Raw genomic sequence first — 16953 nt, 5'->3', positions numbered from 1 at the left:
GACCCCTTAGGCAGCTTTGAAAACCCCAGCTCCCTATAAACGCACAGATCACTGAAGGCCAATTTCTGCTCTTTGTGACCAGAGAAAAAACTACAGTTGAGCACTTACACTACAATAGAGAGTTCATTGCCCTGTTCCTGTAGCAGGATCTCAGGCTGAGCATATCTTAGTGTAGCTAAGGTAATTGCTAACCTTTCCATTTGCACAGCCACTGCTTCGCCCATCCACAGCTGCTACTTGCAAGCACAGACTAGGGGGCAGAATTGGGCCCCCTCTCTTCTCCTACTTTGCTTTCTGTTTTTCCTGCAAGCAGCCAAGTTCCATATGTCGGAGTCCAAGCCCAGCTCACTGAGCCCCACATGAGTGTTTCAAACTGAGCCATGCTGATCCCTATGGAATAGTTCACAATCACATTCGACTGGGATCCCTGAGTGTGATCTGATGGGGTGAAACCACTTGACACTTCTTGGTTCACATGTGAAGTCATAATTTATTCAGCTCCCCCTCCACCCTCAGCCTGGCTCCCATTGCCTGAAACTCCTCCAAACATTGAATCATAGCCTCTTAATCCCTGTATCTCTACTTTTCGTTTTGTTTTTAAATCTCTCTCTCTCACACACACACACACCAAGTTCCCCCCTCTCATTACTTCACCTTTCTCTCTGTGTTGCCTCCAGAAGCAGTAACTGGCCAAGCCAATGAGAACAGCCAGGATCACACCCAGAGCCACCATCCAGGGATTTACTCTTGGGAAAAACAGCTCTGCAAGAGAAAGTGCCATTGACTTGGGAGCAAACACACACAGAATGAAGGCAGGACACTGTGACAGTGGTGACTCTGTGACTGGTTAAAAGACTCTCACAGGGAAATACACAGTGAGATGTGGCTCCTTTGTGCTTTATTATTAAACCAATGAAAGTCCCAGCCTGGTTTCTGAACATGGTTAATTAATGGGGGGGTTGGGTGGACTCTGCTATGCTACACCTACCTCCCACTGGCATAAGTTCAAACATTCCCTCGGCCGGGGCAGTCAGTAGGTGGACTGCAGGCCAAATATAGACAACCAGATGTTTTGAATGGACCCTGGAATCTTTTAATTTACTTATTATTATCATTGGTTTTTTCATCATTATTATTATTATTATTATTTTCTCTGGTGTCTGGACCTTGACTATACCTTGACCAAGAAATCTGGACCTTGACAAAAAATAATGGACCTGCCCCTGCCCTAGGCTGTTCTAAGTGATCCCAAGGCTGCATCCAGTGCAGACTGGCCCTCAGAATCAGAGGGTTGTGACCAGCTGCCTGACACCCCTGACTCCCCTGTGCTCACTGGGGCTCAGTTACACAAGAGAGTCTGGCCCAACATATGTTAATGCAGAATTTTAATAAAAACAAAACTTGAGCCTGGAAATTCAGAATAAAAATTCCTCCAGAGTCCTCTTCCCTGGGCCTTGGAGCACTGGCTGACTAGAGAATCCTTGTTAAGTGACTGGTGTATTGAAAACTGTGTAAAAATTATGAGCTGACACTTTAAATACCGAAGAGTTTCTTGGTGCTACTTGCAGGCTAGGGGACTCTGTAGGGAGCGGGCGTCTGGGTCCTCTGAAGTCATTCTGCAAAGAGCCAGCCTAGAGCAAGGCAGGCTGAGTTCAGGTTCTCAGCCTTAGGCAGCAGCCTGCTTTTTCTCTCTCTGTATTTGGCTCTGGTGTGTTAGAGTTCTGGATTCTTAGAAATAAAGCAGTTACATTGCAGCCTTACAGGAAGAGTATTTATGTTTTGTTTTCAACTCTCGGTGTGTATGCCGTGAACATAACAGTCAGGTAATACTGGGCACATCATAGACTAACCAGCACTTTGAGACCTCAGATTAACAGTGCTTTACAAATGCAACATTTTTATTATTATGGAGATGAAATTTTCATTTGGTATTAACCAAGTTATTTGGCAGATAATAATACATAAAATCAGGACCTTTTTTCCCTAAAAGTTAAGATACTCTTAGGTAAGATTAGGTAAGATTTTGTTTCTGCATATTTTGGGCCTGAACTTTTATTGCTGGTATTTTCAGATGCAATCTAAGTAGTGATGTTCAGACCATACCCAGAGCTCTCTTCTGCTGTTTGGGGAAAATGACTTTTTAGCCAGATTTTCATAAACACTCAGCACCCAGCAGCTCGCACTGAGAACAGAGGAGAATTACCTCCCCCACCCCTACTGACTATGACGTTCAAGCACACACAGAGACGTTAGATACAAACATAAATACCCCTGCTGGGAGGTTGCAGCGTAACACGACTTTATTTCTTAGAATCCGGAATCTTAACACACAAGAACCCCTGCAACAGAGAGAGGGGTGGCTCCCTAAGGCAGCAGGCACAACTCACCTCACCCTGCTTTAACTTGGCTCGTCTATAGGAACAGTTAGTGCGCGGCAGGCTGGGGTGTAAATCTCCCTTGCACTAGCTTGCTGTGCACTAACAGGCTGTGTGGACCCTGCTGCACCGCACTAAAAGTTCCCTGGTGCACTTTGAACTGTTCCCATTTCAAAGCAGCGTAGATCAAAGCACGCTACGGAATTGTTAGTGCATGTAGCAGGGTCCACACAGACAGTGCACGCCAGGCTAGCGTGAGGGAGATTTACACCCCAGCTTGCCACAAACTAACTGTTCCTGTAGACAAACCCTGATTCTGTGCACTTTGCTGCAGAGCCCTCTATCCTGCAAAACCTGCACCCCAACCCCCACTCTTAAATTGATAGTGATAGCTTGCAGTTCCAACACAGTCCTCCCTACAGCACAAGAACAAAGGAGAATTTCCTCCTCCCCCCGCCCCCACCCCCAATTGAGAAGAACGATGTTTGCTGGGTGCTGAGCTCTTATGAAAATCTGGCCCATGGCGTCCCAGCTTGTAAGGTGCTAAACACCTTCAGCTCCTACTGGAGTCAAAGAGACTTGAGAGGTTGCTCAGGACTTTCCAAGACATGCTCAGCACGTTGAAGGCCCAGGACAATAAATAGGAGACACAATGATAAATACTCTCCACCAACGTCTGCAGCATCTCAGTCTATCCATGTGTGGCTGGGACGAGCACTGACCTGCTATGGAAATCGCTGACTCTCTCTCCTGATTGAGTCGGGGGTTCCTGACACAGCAGGACACTTTCTGGTTGGATTCTTCTGTTATAACAATGGCAATCTCTGTTTGAAACAGGCCATCAGCCTCTTGGGATATTTTTTCAGAAGCCGATGGTAAGAGCTGCCCCTGGAGATCTCTCCACTGAGCCTTGGGCTGTGGGTACCATCCGGCTGATCGACACACAACCCGGATCCCTCCATCCTGATGTCTCTCCACAGAGATGACAGGAGCAGAGCCCAAACCTACAGAAGAAATAAATAAACTTGTGATAATCCTACAGTGCCCCGTAATGAGCGAAAAGTTTTATTACACTGTTATCAAAAGCCATTTCCTATTAAACTAATAATCGAATGTGAGTCTACAGGTGTGGCTGGTCAATTAATCTGGTCAGATTCCCATTTAATATACAGGAAGTAAAGTTAATGTTAATGTCAGGGCTGTTCTATGGACAAACTTGCTCCAGTTTAGTTAAAGTGGTTTGGTTAAACCAGTGCACACGCCTGTGTGGACATTCTTAAATCAAGAAGGAATCAACGCAAGCTAAATTAATATAAGCCATTTCCAAGTCATTTAAGAGTATCCATATAGGGTTTTGCACTACTTCATTGTAACCAGTGCATATGTATGTAGAGACAAACCTTCAATTAATTCACTACCAAAAAACTTTGTTACTGGGGAGTTCAGGTTGCCTCAGCTGTGCCTTGTACCCTTCCAAAGCACAGAAGTTGGCAGCAGAAAACTGGGCTCCTCTGAGAGACAGGAAACACACCCACAAAACGCAGACATTAGATAACAAAGAAATGCAGGGTGAAGGTCATGCCTTCTGCACCAGACCACACTTTTACTGATGAACTAAACTGACATAAAATGATCTTAATCTGAAATAAGAGGCTTTAATTTACCCAAAGGTGTGAATTCAAACTGATTTAGTTATTTCGGTTGCAGCGGGTGTGCAGAGAAGCCTTATGCTGTTTGGAAGCGTCACACAGAAGATCCTCCACGGAGCGGTGGAGAAGGGATGTATGTCTGGAGCCTTCCTCGCTCAGGAGTCTTTTTCTTTTAAACTTTATTTTTATTGTTTTTATATAAAATGTAAACACACAATGAACAAAACTTATATACACAAATAACACAAAAACATGCACTAGATCAGTGGTTCTCAAACTATTGTACTGGTGACCCCTTTCACACAGCAAGCCTCTGAGTGCGAAACCCCTTATAAATTAAAAACACTTGTTTATATATTTAACACCATTATAAATGCTGGAGACAAAGTGGGGTTTGGGGTGGAACCTGACAGCTCGTGACCCCCCCATGCAATAACCTCATGACCCCCTGAGGGGTCCCAACTCCCCCGTTTGAGAACCCCTGCACTAGATGGAAATAGCATATAAATAACAAAATACAAAGTTCATTTTTTGCAAAATCCGGGGAAAAACAAAGCAAAAACAAACAAAAAACTTGAACCCATAGAGGTCATGCAGGGCATCAGTTATGAAAGTGACTTGTAGCGAGGGGGCGTAGCCTCCCTCCAGGCCTGACAGGGAGAAACCACCACCCACGCCCTGGTGTGCGGAGGCTGGCAAGTCACAACCACCCTGCTGGTAGCAGAGGGGCTGGACAGGAAGTTTAAAAGGTGGGCGCTGCAGCTCAGTTGGGCTGGAGATGGTGAAGGAGACAGATGCCTCCCATGCACTGCTGGGTCTTGCACCCAAGAGGAACCTTTGCAGCACTGAGGACTCGAAGGGACTGCCAGAGAAATCAACCAACAAGGACATTGAAGAGCTGCTGGGACTTCCACTAGCTGTGTAACCCGGGGAGAGGGAGGACACCCCACAAGAAAAAGGTGCACGACAAGGGGGTCGTAGGAAGTAGCCCAAGGACACCAGACAATAATATGATGGTGGTACGAGAATGCTGATCGGTGTGTTGTGGTGGGATCCCCACTGATCCAGTGGTGGAGCCCTCTGCCATTGCTAGGGCTCAGACCCAGTGGAGTAGGTTGCTCCCGGGTCCCTCTACCTCCTGCAGCTGCCCCACTCCTGGGGTGGCCACCTACCCACCTTAGGCCGAGAGGCCTGCATTTGTCTGCCATCTGCCTGAGCCATGTCGTCAGGCGATAGACTGTTCGGTGCGCCTCCCTGCCTGAGCGCCCGAGCTCCCTGGACTGTCTGGTGCTCTGCCCTGCCCAGAGAGCCTGAGCCCCAAAACCATTTACTGCTCTTCCTTGCCCAGAGGGCCTCAGCCCCAAAACTGTATATTGCTGTGTCCTGCTCAGAGGGCCTGAGCTCCAGCGACTGCTAATTCCCCACTAAGGATTGTCTTTACAGAAATGTGGTAGCAAGGGTGTATGGCCTCACTCCAAAGCTGATGGGGAGGGATGGCCACAGATGCCTACATGACTAAACAGATAAATAAGTGAGAATATAAGAGTATCGGGCATTAATATATACTAAATTTCATCTTCAGGAACACTGGCCTGTTCGGAAAGCTGAAAACAAGGACTTTCTTTCCAGACCAGATGATTCCAGTGGGGGATGTTGAAATGCCCATAGTGTTCCTGGGAGACCCAGCCTACCCCTTACTGCCATGGTTCATGAAATCTTACATGGGAAACCTGGACAGCAGCAAGCAGTGCTTCAACGGTAGGCTTAGCAGGTGCAGCATGACCACAGAACGTGCCTTCAGCAGATAAAAGGCACGCTGGTGCTGCCTTTATGGCAGGTTGGACATAAATGAGGAAAATATTCCCATGGTCATAGCAGCCTGCTGTGTGCACCATAATATTTGTGAGGGGAGGGTGAAAAGTTTCCACAGGGGTGGAGCACTGAGGTAGATTGCCTGGGTGCTGAATTAGAGCACCAGATACCAGGGCTATTAGAGGGGCACAACTGGGGGCTGTGAGGATCAAGGAGGCTTTGAGGCAATATTTTGATAATGAGCAACAGTCATCTGTATTTTTATACATCAATCTGCCATGCTTGACTAACTACAGTTATGTCGTTTTGCTTAACCGTTGTGATTAAACTACTTCTGTGTATTTCTACCTGCATCAATCACTCCATGTAGGACACTAATAAAGATTGGTTATCTCTCAGAGACTTTGCTTTTATTAAACACCAATTAACACACACACACACAAGGCTTGGTGGGAAGGGAGATAACAGTGAAGAGCACTGGAGGCTCTCAGAGCTGTGCATACATCTAGCTGTCATTCTGGAAGCTGTCTGAAGGTGGTATGAACATGGTACCGAGATGTGCTGGGAAGTTGCAAGGAATGTGTGAGTGGAGTTTGTGGAGAGCATGGAAAACAGTTTTGTACCAGCTGCAAGGGGAGGTGAGCATGCATCTGCTCTGACTGAAGCGTGATTAGGGATTTCAGCATCTCTGTTTGCTCCTCCATCACTTTAATCATTTGCTCCTGTCCCTCTAGAATGTGCTCCTCACTCTTTTTGTCCTGCCTTTCCTTTTCTCTCCACTTCCTGTATTCTCTTTTCTCTCTGAGGATTGGAGCACCTCTCAGAATTTGTCCTCCTCGCTATGCCTTGTTTGCTTCCTCAGCTGGAGAAGGTGCTTGGCCAGTGTGTAGGGAGTTCCCCTGAAGGCAACATTTGCATTAGCACAAGAAACAATACACAGAAGCATCATAGTTAGTTCACACACAGCATTCAATCCTTACAGAAAAATTCACCTCTTGTAACATACCAATCACCTTCTCTGTGAACCCTGGCAAGCACACAACTACACGAACACCCAAAGCATGATCAGTGAGGCCCGGACGGGTGGTGGGCATTCAAGATGAGGCAAGGGTGTCGGTTATGTTTTCAGGGGATCACTGAGGGCGACCATGGACAATAATGAAAATTGTGCCCCCATTTTCCACAGGCGGAGGTCATTGAAGCTGATATCTCACTCCTGAGGATGAGCAAAGGTGCATCTACTGTACGCATGCAGGTTCAGAACCAGTCCCTATGCTGTTCACGTGTGTGCCGCTTTGGTCCCAGCACAAGCAATTGTTGAGTTGCGCGGGAAAGTGTTCTACAATGGCAGAAGGAACAAAACAGCTCTGACAAGAAACCTGTGGCAGAGGATTGGTGTGTACCTCCTGTAAAGTTTGCTGGAGATCTCTCTGGAGGATTCCTCTGAAATATCGGTGTGCATTAACACACTGTTCCGCCACACTTCTTAGCTTCACAGGGAAATGTGGAGCACAATGAAACACAGCTAGTCTTGCAGATTTGTATCCCTTCACCCACTTCGACAATACACAGACCAAAGGACAGCGGAACCTTATATAACCGCGCAGCATCAACTCAAAAAGATCATTGACTGGGCCTCTCCTCTTCTGCATCCTGCACACCCGAGATGGACTGCTGGGACTGGCTAGACCCCTCCGGAGTGGAAAAGAGGTCCTGACTTGTCACATCACTGGCGACCCTGCCGTGTGCTCCAAATCATCCTCCAACTCGACCTCCTTGTCCACGACTTTGTCATCAGGGTTGAGTCTGCTGTCCACTGTCTCCATCCCCACTGAAGTATCTACAGGGCTCTTGGCGGTGGAGCTGGGGTCGCCGCTGAGGATGGCATCCAGCTCCTAATAGAAGTGGCAGGTCTTCGGTGCAGCACCAGAGTGACAGTTTGCCTCCCTTGCCTTCTGGCATGTCTGCCTCATCTCCTTTATCTTCGCCCAGCCCTGCACCATGTTCCGTTCATAGTCACCGAAGGGACTGGTCTCATTCTGGTGTCCTTGAAACGCAATGCTGGGGTGAGCTCCACACACAGTTCCAGGAAGGTGGCTTTCCACATCTGAAAGTTCTGCAGCCACTGCTCATCATCCCAGTCCTGCATAACCATGCAATCCCACCGCTGAGTGCTTGTTTCCCGAGCCCAAAAGCGACGGTCCACCGTGTGCAGCTGCTCCGTGAATGCCAACAGAAATCTGGTGTTGTTTCTATAAATGTCACACAGAAGGTCAGGCAGCTCTGATTCCTGTTCCGATTGGGAGCTCATGAGATACTGCATGACCATCCGCGATGTGTCCATAACAGCGACCACAGTGGTAGAGAGCAGTGTGGGGCCATCCTTTGAGGTAGAGATGGCGGATGCACAATAAATAGGGGCAGTTAAAAAATGCAGTGAAATTTAGTCCGAAGCTCAGGGAATGCTGGGATGGAAAAATGCATCATGGGATGCTGAACCCACACCCAGGATGCACTGCGATCAGCTCCACCTTCCCACAACACCTAGCTGCAGACCGTGGCGAATAGCACAGTGGGATAGCTACCCACAGTGACAGGTTTCAGAGTGGTAGCCATGTTAGTCTGTATCAGCAAAAACAACGAGGAGTCCTTGTGGCACCTTAGCCTGGGTCTACACTACGAGTTTAGGTAGAATTTAGCAGCATTAGATCGATTTAACCCTGCACCCGTCCACACGACGAAGTCATTTTTATTGACTTAATGGGCTCTTAAAATCGATTTCTGTACTCCTCCCCGATGAGGGGATTAGAGCTGAAATCGACATCGCCGAGTCAAATTTAGGGTAGTGTGGACGCAATTCGACGGTATTGGCCTCCGGGAGCTATCCCACAGTGCTCTATTGTGACCACTCTGGACAGCACTCTCAACTCACATGCACTGGCCAGGTGGGCAGGAAAAGTCCCACAAACTTTTGAATTTCATTTCCTGTTTGGCCAGCGTGGCAAGCTGATCAGAACAGGTGACCGTGCAGATCTCATCAGCAGAGGTGACCATGGAGTCCCAGAATCGCAAAAGACCTCCAGCATGGACCGAACAGGAGGTACTGAATCTGATCGCTGTATGGGGAGACAAATCTGTGCTATCAGAACTCCGTTCCAAAATATGAAATGTCAAAATATTTGAAAAAATCTCCAAAGGCATGATGGACAGAGGCTATAACAGGGACCCGCAGCAGTGCCGTGTGAAACTAAAGGAGCTCAGGCAAGCCTACCAAAAAACCAAAGTGGCAAATGCCCTCTCGGGCTCAGAATCCCAGAAATGCCGGTTCTATGAAGAGCTGCATGCAATTCTAGGGGGTGCCTCTACAACTACCCCACACCTGTACGTGGACTCTTGCAAGGGAGTCTCACGCAACAGGGATGAGGATTTTGGGGATGAGGAAGATGAGGAGGTGGGGGGAGGTTAAAGACAGTGCACCCCAGGCAAGTGGAGAAACTGTTCTCCCTGACAGCCAGGAACTGTTTATCACCCTGGATCCAATACCCTCCCAACCCGGGCTCCCAGACCTTGAAGGCGGAGAAGGCAGCTCTGGTGAGTGTACCTTTGTAAATATAATACAGGGTTTAAAAGCAAGTGTGTTTAATGATTAATTTGCCCTGAAGACTTGGGATGCATTCGTGGCCAGAACAGCTACTGGAAAAGTCTGTTAAAGTGTCTGGGGATGGAGCGGAAATCCTCCAGGGACATCTCCATGAAGCTCTCCTGGAGGTACTCCCAAAGCCTTTACAAAAGGTTTCTGCAGAGGGCAGCCTTATTGCATCCTCCATGGTAGGACACTTTACCACGCCAGGCCAGTAGCACGCAGTCTGGAATCATTGAATAAGAAAGTGTGGCAGCGTATGGTCCAGTGTTTGCTGGCATTCAAGCAACATCCGTTCTTTATCTCTCGGTGTTATCCTCAGGAGAGTGATATCATTCATGGTCACCTGGTTGAAATAGGGGAATTTTATTAAGGGGACATTCAGAGATGGCCATTCCTGCTGGGCCGTTTGCCTGTGGCTGAAAAGAAATCATCCCCGCTGTTAGCCACGTGGTGGGGGGAAGGGTGAAGCCATCATCCCAGAGAATTGGGTGTGTGGGGGGGGTTAGTTGGGTTTGTGCTGCACATTAACCCAAAAACGTCAGCCCCTCCTTTTAAATGGCCAATGTGTCTTTTTCAATTCTACTCTCCCTTTTTTTTCTCCTGCAGCTGCAAATGTTTCAACGCTGCTACTATCATCTCCGTCCCAGAGGCTAGTGCAGATAAGAAGGTGAAAAAAACGCACTCGTGATGAAATGTTCTCTGAGCTCATGCAGTCCTCCTGCACTGAAAGAGCCCAGCAGAATGCGTGGAGGCAGACAATGGAGGAGTCCAGGAAAGCACAAAATGAACATGAGGATAGGAGGGACGTGTGAGAGGATAGATGGCTGGAGCAACAGGAGAGGTGGCGGCAGCATGATGAGAGGAGGCAGGATGAAATGCTGAGGCTACTGGAGAATCAAACTGATATGCTCCGGCATATGGTTGAGGTGCAGGAAAGGCACAGATCACCACTGCAGCCCCTGTGTAACCAACCATCCTCCTCCCCAAGTTCCATAGCCTCCTCACCCAGACGCCTAAGAACGCGCAGGGTGGGGGGCTCTGGGCACCCAACCACTTCACCCCAGAGGACTGCCCAAGCAACAGAAGGCTGGCATTCAATAAGTTTTGAAGTGCAGTGTGGCCTTGTCCTTCCCTCCTCCCCTCCTCTCCCACCCCACCTGGTGCTTCCCTCCTCCCCCACCCCTCCCGGGCTACCTTGCCAGTAATCCCCCTATTTGTGTGATGAAATTAATAAAGAATGCATGAATTTGAAACAACAATGACTTTATTGCCTCTTCAAGTGGTGATTGAAGGGGGGAGGGGAGGGCGGTTGGCTTACAGGGAAGTAGAGTGAACCAAGGGGGCGGGTTTTCATCAAGGAAAAACAAACAGATCTATCACACCGTAGCCTGGCCAGCCATGAAACTGGTTTTCAAAGCTTCTCTGATGTGCAGCGTGCCCTGCTGTGCTCTTCTAACCGCCCTGGTGTCTGGCTGCGCGTAATCAGCGGCCAGGCGGTTTGCCTCAACCTCCCACCCTGCCATAAACATCTCCCCCTTACTCTCACAGATATTGTGGAGCACACACCAAGCAGCAATAACAATGGGAATATTGGTTTCACTGAAGTCTGAGTGAGTCAGTAAACTGCGCCAGCGACCTTTTAAACATCCAAATGCACATTCTACCACCATTCTGCACTTGCTCAGCCTATAGTTGAACAGCTCCTGACTACTGTCCAGGCTGCCTGTGTATGGCTTCATGAGCCATGGCATTAAGGGGTAGTCTGGGTCTCCAAGGATAACTATAGGCATTTCAACATCCCCAACGGTTTATTTTCTGGTCTGGAAATTAAGTCCCTTGCTGCAGCTGTTCAGATAGACCAGAGTTCCTGAAGATGCGAGTGTCATGTACCTTTCCCGGCCATCCCACGTTGATGTTGGTGAAACGTACCTTGTGATCCACCAGTGCTTGCAGCACCATTGAAAAGTACCCCTTTCGGTTTATGTACTGACTGCCTTGATGGTCCATTCCCAAGATAGGGATATGTGTTCCGTCTATTGCCCCACCACAGTTAGGGAATCCCATTGCAGTAAAGCCATCCACTATGACCTGCACATTTCCCAGAGTCTCAACCCTTGATAGCAGCAGCTCAGTGATTGCGTTGGCTACTTGGATCACAGCAGCCCCCACAATAGATTCGCCCACTCCAAATTGATTCCCGACTGACCGGTAGCTGTCTGGCGTTGCAAGCTTCCAGAGGGCTATCACCACTCGCTTGTGAACTGTGAGGGCTGCTCTCATCTTGGTATTCTTGCGCTTCAGGGCAGGGGAAAGCAAGTCACAAAGTTCCATGAAACTGCCCTTACGCATGCAAAAGTTTCACAGCCACTGGGAATCATCCCAGACCTGCAACACTATGTGGTCCCGCCAGTCTGTGCTTGTTTCCTGGGCCCAGAATCGGCATTCCATGGCACGAGCTTGCCCCATTGCCACCAGGATGGCCAAATCGCCGGGACCTGTGCTTTGAGAAAAGTCTGTGTCCCTGTCCTCATCACTCTCGTCACTGCGCTTCCGTCGCCTCCTCGCCTGCTTTTGCAGGTTCTTGTTCTGCACATACTGCAGGATAATGCGCGAGGTGTTTACAATGCTCATAACTGCCACAGTGATCTGAGTAGGCTCCATGCTTGCCGTGGTATGGCGTCTGCAGGAGAAGAGGAGAGCAGAGTTGCAGGGGAAGCGGTAGTTGGATGACCAGTTTTGCAGAGCTACTGCACCGTCTGCTGCCAGGACACAACAGCTGAGCAGGTTGCACGCGTGCCATGGTATGGCGAGGCGAGACAAGAGCAGTCGAGCAGAGTTGCAGCGGAAGCGGCCGATGATGACGGACATATAGAGGACCCCACCAGGAGAGCAGGAGAGCAGAGTGGCATTGGAAGCGGTGGTCAGAAGGCCAGTTTTTCTGACCTGCAGCACCATCTCCTGCCAGAGCAGGAGAACAGAGTGGCAGCGGAAGTGGTCGTTCGATGATGACGGTTAGCAGTCCTACTGCATCGTCTGCTGAGAGCAGTATGGTGCCAGCATGGAAAAAAGGCGCAAAACGATTGTCTGCCGTTCCTTTCACGGAGGGAGGGGTGACTGACGACATGTACCCAAAACCACCCACAACAATGTTTTTGCCCCATCAGGCATTGGGAGCTCAACCCAGAATTCCAATGGGTGGCGGAGACTGTGGGAAAGCTACCCACAGTGCAACGCTCCAAAAGTCGACGCTAGCCTCGGTACTTTGGACACACTCCACCGACTTAATGCGCTTAGTGGGGACACACACAATCAACTGTATAAAATCGCTTTCTAAAAAATCGACTTCTATAAATTCGACCTAATTTCGTAGTGTAGACATACCCTTATTAGAGACTAACAAATTTATTTGGGCATAAGTTTTCATGGGCTAAAACCCACCCCATCAGCTGCATGGAGTGGAAAATACAGTAGCGAGGTATAAATACACAGCATATCAAAAGATGGGAGTTGCCTTACCAAATCGGGGGTCAGTGCTAACGAGTCAATTGAATTAAGATGGAAGTGGGCTATTCTCAACAGTTGACAAGAAGGGAGGGAAAAAAGTCACTTTTGTAGTGCTAATGAGTTCAGTGTAATCAAGATGGCCCACTTCAAACAGTTGACAAGAAGGTGTGAGTATCAGCAGGGGGAAATTTAGTTTTTGTAGTGACCCATCCACTCCCAGTCGTTATTCAGGCCTAATTTGATGGTGTCCAGTTTGCAAATTAATTCCAGTTCTGCAGTTTCTCATTGGAGTCTGGTTTTGAAGTTTTTTTGTTGAAAAATTGCCACTTTTAAGTCTGTTATTGAGTGTCCAGGGAGACTGAAGTGCTCTCCTACTGGTTTTTGAATGTTATAATTCCTGATGTCAGATTTGTGTCCATTTATTCTTTTGCATAAAGACTGTCAGGTTTGGCCAAAGTACATGGCTGAGGGGCATTGCTGGCACATGATGACATATATCACATTGGTAGATGTGCAGGTGAACGAGCCCCTGATGGTGTGGCTGATGTGGTTAGGTCCTATGATGGTGTCCCTTGAATAGATATGTGGACAGATTTGGCACTGTGGTTTGTTGCATGGTTTGGTTCCTGGGTTAGTGTTTTTGTTGTGTGGTGTGTAGTTGCTGGTGAGTATTTGCTTCAGGTTGGGGGGCTGCCTATAAGCAAGGACTGGCCTGTCTCCCAAGGTCTGTGAGAGTGAGGGATCGTCTTTCAGGATAGTTTGTAGATCACTGATGATGCGCTGGAGAGCTTTTAGTTGGGGGCTGTAGTTGACGGCTAGTGGCGTTCTGTTACTTTCTTTGTTGGGCCTGTCCTGTAGTAGCTGACTTCTGCCTCCAGCTTTCATCCAGACCACATCACATGATTCATTGTCTACAGCCAAACTCTAAGATACAACCACATTTGCTCCAATCCCTTAGACAGAGACAAACACCTACTGGATCTCTATCAAGCATTCTTAAAACTACAATACCCACCTGGTGAAGTGAAGAAACAGATTGACAGAGTCAGAAGGGTACCCAGAAGTCACCTACTACCGGACAGGCCTGCCTGTAGTAGGGAGGGGAAGAAGGGTTGGGGCCTCCTCAGGTAAGGGGAAGGAGTGGGATGGGAGGGATTTGATATGGTGAGGGGTGGTGTAAACGTTGTGGGTTTCGGAGCAGGGAGTCCTGCCAGCCCCAAATTCTCCCCCTCACCATGCTGGGATCTGGGGGAGCCCTACCCCTCTGCCTTTTTTTGCCCCCGTATAGCCTGGGATCTGGGAGACCCTGTCACTCTTGGGGTATCTAACTCATGTAATCTGTGATCAAGGGGCAGTGGGGTGGGGGGCTGAATGTGATGAAAATGTAAACATCTGAAATGCAGGAAATGAATAGTTAAAATACACATCGCCCCTGGGTGGGGTTGCCAGAGTGTGTGGGGGAGGGGGAGTTGTATTGGGTGGGCCTGCAACATGGCTGGGTAAGTCTGGCTGGACCAGGGCCGGGGGGCTCAGCTCGGCATGGTAGTTGGGGTGAGGAGCCCAGCTCAGGGTGCAGCTCACGTAACCGAGGTAGTGCGTGGCCCACCAGTGAGCTGCTGCCTGTGATATGTGCTCCCAGGAATGTAGGGCAGAGGGGAGCTAAATGTTGTGGGGGATGGTGGAGAAGGAAACAGACACACCAGTTTCCTCTCACACGCTTAAATTAGTTGCTGTATGATAAAACTGTCAAGGTGTTGGGGCAGGGACCTGGGATGAGATTTCTCTCACCAGCCCTGTTACAAGCTACACACTGCAAACATTGCACAGCACGACCATTATCACCACTGCACTATCAGAGTGCACAGCGGGAGGGGCACTGAGCAACCACGGGGCAACGCGCCCCAGCGCCGGGCTGAGCAGCCAGCCTCCCCACCCCTAAAGGCCGCCCTCTCTCCCCTGCCCCCCGGCCAAGCCGGGATGGCTCCAACACTGGGCTGAGCCACCGGCCCCTGAGCCCCAGTGCTGGGCTGAGGCGCTGGACCCCCAGCGCCAGGCCAAGGCGCTGCCCCCCACCCCAAGCCCCCCCAGCACCAGGCAGCGCATGACCAAGCTGCCGCACTCCCCCGCCAGACACCCCCAGCCGGCCGCCCACTGGCTTGCCGCGTCCCTCCTCACTCCCCCTCCCAAGAGGAGGAGGGACGCAGTGAGCAGCGGGGATTTCTGGAGGGGTGGGGGTGGTGGAGTGGCAGAGCCACCGCGGCGCAAGCGTCCAGCAGCGGATTGGCGGCAGGGAAGGCTCAGCCTTCCTGTGCCTCTTCTACCCACCGCCCATGACTAAAACCACCTAAATGGCCACTAACTCCTGCAACAAACGTTTCCCTTTCTGTTTAAAAAAAGTAGGAAATTCAGTGACAAAACCTTCGTTAGCACAGAGTTCAGGCTGCCTGGTGATATTATCTCCTGCCCTTCCAGAGCACAGTGACAGCTCTGCCCCCCTGCTCCCACTAATCTCTCCACTGGTCAGGACAGCTACACTGAACACCGGGAATGCAGCTGCAGTGCAGGCAGATACATGCTGCAGTTCACATCTGTGGAACACAACACAAACAATGGCACCTCCCTGTAACCCTTCCTCATGTCTATTCACTGACAGAAAACTTAGGGTAGGTCTACACTACCGCAGTAAGTCGACCTAAGGTACGCAACTCCAGCTACATGAATAATGTAACTGGAGTCAATGTACCTTAGGTGGAGTTACTGCGGTGTCTACACCGCGCAGGGTTGATGGGAGACAGTCTCCCGTTGACCTACCTTACTCTTCTCGGCGGGGGTAGAGTACATGGGTTGACTGGAGAGCAATCTGCGGTCGATTTGGCGCGTCTTCACTAGACCCGCTAAATCGACTGCCGGTGCATTGATCAACACTCCGTCAATCCCGGCTGTGGTGTAGATGTAGCTTTAGTTACCTCCAGGCAACCTTAACTCTGTATTATCTCATGCACTTCCAGAACACTGAGTTCAGCAATACTCAGACCTCTAAAACTAGGAAATCCTTTAGGAAGGTAAATACCCAAACAACCTTAACTCTGCCCCTTTGGAGCTGGCAATAACCACTGGGAATCGGTTGCATGCACTGAAGTTGCATCCACTGTGCTTGGTGTAGCTGTAATGACCAGTGGAGGGATTATTTGGAGCATATTGGCAGAGCTGTCACAGTGACATCAGGAGAGTGCAGGTGTACGTTGAGGGATCAATCATGCCTCATTTCAGCATGGAGCAGTGCAGGTTGTGTCAGTAGCAGGGCACAGACTCCTTGCCATGGGGATTGTCAGCAGCCTGGTGTCAGATATGCCAGTGATCTCCAGGGCTTGGTGAGGGGTAAGTGAAGGCAACGTCCCAGAAGAAATCCACACCCACAGAGCAAGGGTGACGAGGCGATAACATTTTGCAAGTTGGGGGTGGTTTGTGTGCAGCAGGCTCAGTGTTTGAGTGTAGACCCAGGTGTTCGCTGCACCTGGCCTAAACCTCATCTCCTCGTTACAGAACTAGCTGCACCTCTGTCCCCTGGCTGGTCTCTCTGACAGCACCTTCAGGGGTCAGGCCTCCTGCCTCTGCCTGTCCTGGAGGTGGTGAATTCCTCAATTCTCCCACTCTTAGACCAGGCTCTGGGCTACAGGGCCCTGTGTATCAACCACTGTTACCCTGAAGGGGTGAGACACGAGCCGAGATCAATTCCAGCTGGTGGCATCAGTTTGGGGAGGATCAGAGTCATTGTTTCCTCGTGTGCATAAAATAATTGTAATAATCACAACACGTTAATGTCACCTGACTGTTCCGGGGTGTCAGTGCATCTCGTTAACCCCTCGCTCTAATGACTCAAATTTGGGCCACTAACCCCACCCCAGACTCCAATGAGTCACAGCAATTTTCAAGACAATCTGAGAATGTGTCCGGGTTTTAGAGACCTTAG

General features: G+C 49.5%; 2 protein-coding genes across 2 annotated transcripts in view; one reads left to right on the top strand and one right to left on the bottom strand.

Moving 5' to 3' along the window:
• The window catches only part of LOC102936186 (butyrophilin-like protein 2), a 1677894-nt gene that overhangs the window by 1430314 nt on the left and 230627 nt on the right, over positions 1-16953 (top strand).
• The window catches only part of LOC114020220 (butyrophilin subfamily 1 member A1), a 1361724-nt gene that overhangs the window by 1338389 nt on the left and 6382 nt on the right, over positions 1-16953 (bottom strand). Inside the window, 2 exon segments of the mRNA XM_043528139.1 lie at positions 655-762; positions 3098-3379. Coding sequence (XP_043384074.1) covers positions 655-762; positions 3098-3379 — 390 coding nt within the window.

Source organism: Chelonia mydas, chromosome 14 (assembly GCF_015237465.2).
Source record: "Chelonia mydas isolate rCheMyd1 chromosome 14, rCheMyd1.pri.v2, whole genome shotgun sequence".
Classification (NCBI taxonomy): Eukaryota; Metazoa; Chordata; order Testudines; family Cheloniidae; genus Chelonia; species Chelonia mydas.
This window is presented reverse-complemented; position numbering and strand designations above follow the sequence as displayed.